Source organism: Sinocyclocheilus anshuiensis, unplaced genomic scaffold, assembly GCF_001515605.1.
Source record: "Sinocyclocheilus anshuiensis isolate Anshui unplaced genomic scaffold, SAMN03320099.WGS_v1.1 scaffold402, whole genome shotgun sequence".
Classification (NCBI taxonomy): domain Eukaryota; kingdom Metazoa; phylum Chordata; class Actinopteri; order Cypriniformes; family Cyprinidae; genus Sinocyclocheilus; species Sinocyclocheilus anshuiensis.
Window position 1 is genome coordinate 225,464 of NW_015542375.1, and position 2,519 is coordinate 227,982.

At 37.6% G+C, this 2,519-nt stretch overlaps 1 protein-coding gene across 1 annotated transcript in view; it reads right to left on the reverse strand.

Annotated features, from left to right (window-relative positions):
• LOC107692262 (uncharacterized protein DDB_G0271670-like) overlaps positions 1 to 2,519 on the reverse strand; it is a 14,749-nt gene that overhangs the window by 8,752 nt on the left and 3,478 nt on the right. The window contains exons 2-6 of the mRNA XM_016491223.1: positions 1,897 to 2,000; positions 1,684 to 1,785; positions 1,229 to 1,298; positions 1,089 to 1,153; positions 116 to 177 (exon numbers count right to left, since the gene is read on the reverse strand). Of these exons, the coding sequence (XP_016346709.1) occupies positions 116 to 177; positions 1,089 to 1,153; positions 1,229 to 1,298; positions 1,684 to 1,785; positions 1,897 to 2,000 (403 nt within the window). The remainder of the gene's footprint in view (positions 1 to 115; positions 178 to 1,088; positions 1,154 to 1,228; positions 1,299 to 1,683; positions 1,786 to 1,896; positions 2,001 to 2,519) is intronic.

Below are 2,519 nucleotides of genomic sequence, written 5' to 3' on the forward strand. Positions count from 1 at the left end.
CTCACACTCACACACTCTCACACTCTCACACTCTCACACTCATACACTCTCTCACACACACACTCACACACTCTCTCACTCTCACTCTCACTCTCACTCTCACTCACACTCACACGTGAGAATCCCCGGCTCTGCAGTCTCGCTGATTTTCATTTTCTTCTTTTTCTTCTTTTCATCCTGTTGAAGAGAATGCGTGAGTGAGTAAATCTGGGAGCGTGACCCAGATAAGTCAAGAAGAAGATGTAAATGTTGTTGTTTTGTGATAAACATACATATTTCATAATTAGGACAGCAGCCATGAGACACACACTACAAATCCTGTTTTACACAAGCGAGCCGTGACTGTTGTTCAGCATGCCGTGACTCAGACAACTTTCCTTCCTCTGCAGGAGAACAGCGGTAAATAAACACTGCCTTTATTTAAAGTTCAGCTGAAAGTCAAAACTCGGTCTTCATTTACACACGCTGCTACAAACCCGCATGACTTTCTTTCTTTGGTTGAATGCAAAAACAAGATGTTCAGTAGAACGAGCTGTTATTCCACTCAACATGAGTATACAATGATTAGTAGCTGTCCAGCTCAAAACAAAACACAAATAAAATAAAATAGAAGCTAATATAAAATATAAATATATAATATAAAAATATAAAACACTATCCAGTCTAGAAACTGGTTAAACACTCTGTTCCTGTTTTTGCTTTAATGTTACTTTCAAAAAACAATCAAGGCAAAGTTGAAGTTCCCCATATAACCGCAGGTGATTTAGTGTGTGTGTGTTTATGAATGTTAAAAGCTGATTTGGTGAACTCTGTCGCTCTGATTGGCAGTGTTGTAGAGCACAGGTGCATTCTAGGTTATGTTTATCATCAGAGAGTACAAATTTCTACACTAAAACACCACAGATTGTGACACTTTCAGCTTCTCAGTACGAGTGAGAAATACAGATTGCCCAAGCACTTTAAGCCCTAGATTTCCACTTACCACAGTAAATCACAGGACAGCAAAACCATACTGTAACATGTGCACTAGCTGCCACACTGCAAAGATAATTACATATGAAACCAGTTAAACTTATTAATTTGCACACCTCACTGCTGTCCCTGTCTGAGGATGACGAGGAAGATGATGATGAGGAAGATGAGCTGGACTTCTCTGTGAGGAAGTGACAGAGTTATTGCACAACCCGGATACAAACCTTCAAGAACTCGTTACTGATAGTTGTCATACTTTTCTGTGGGTGTGCGTGTTGGTTCTGCCCTCCAGCCCTTTCCCCTAATTGCATAAGAAGGGAATTCTTCTTTAAATGTTGAAAAAAAAAACTTGTGAGGTCATGCATTCTGAAAACCTCAGAAAATGGTCTAATAATCATGCTTTTCTTCTCTGTTTTGTACTCAAATGCATGTATGATTCTGGGATTAATAAACTCTAGCATGCAATAAAACATTCCTTTATCTATGTCAAATATCAGTTACATTTATGCATTTAGCAAATGCTTTATTTCGAAGTGATATACAAAACAGGAACAAAAGCAAGTTGTCAATATCTACACAGTTCCTGCTCTGAAATTAATATGCAGTAAAAGGTTAATTCATGTGTTCATTATACTCTAATTAAGCAGGTGGAATGAGCGGGATGCTGCAGGGTTCGCTACTGGGCCCTGTCTTGTTTCATAATCTAAGTACCTTGCTTCTTTTCTTCTTCAGCTTTTTCTTCTTTTTCTTGTCTTCTTCATCATCCTCACTGTCAGAGGAAGATGCAGAGCTGTCACATGACCAGGGATCATTCTGGAGAGGAAGAATTGTGCATTAATATACTTTCACAGTGGATGTAAAGTGAAAAGGAAATTTATGTCATTGTGAACCATCTAAGTACAACGCTTTATTAAAATTTCCTACCTTTCCATCCCTCACACCTGGAACTTTTGGATCGATGTCACACACTATCACGGAACAGGCCACGCCCCCTTCCTCCAGTTCATTCCTGCTCTCTGAGTCTGCAGCTGCACATATACAGTTTAAAAAAGATTATATTAAAATCTACAAAAATCATTCATTATCTATCTATCTATCTATCTATCTATCTATCTATCGTTGAAGTCAAAAGTTTATATACACAATAATTATTTTACCAAAATAAGAGGGATCAAGCAAAATGCATGTTATTTTATATTTAGTGCTGACATGAATAAGGTATTTCACATAAAACATGTTTACATATAGGAGAAAAAGAGAAAGTAGTTGAATTTATAAAAATGACCTTGTTCAAAAGTTTACATCCCCTTGATTCTTAAAGGGGTCATATGATGCGATTTCAAGTTTTCCTTTTGATTTAGAGACCCATCTTTTCACATTGAGGACAACTGAGGGACTCATATGCAACTATTACAGATGGTTCAAACGCTCTCTGATGCTCCAGAAGGAAAAACCATTAATTAAGAGCTGGGGGTGAAAACTTTTTGAATTTAAAGGGGTCATATGATGCGATTTCAAGTTTTCCTTTCTCTTTGGAGTGTTACAAG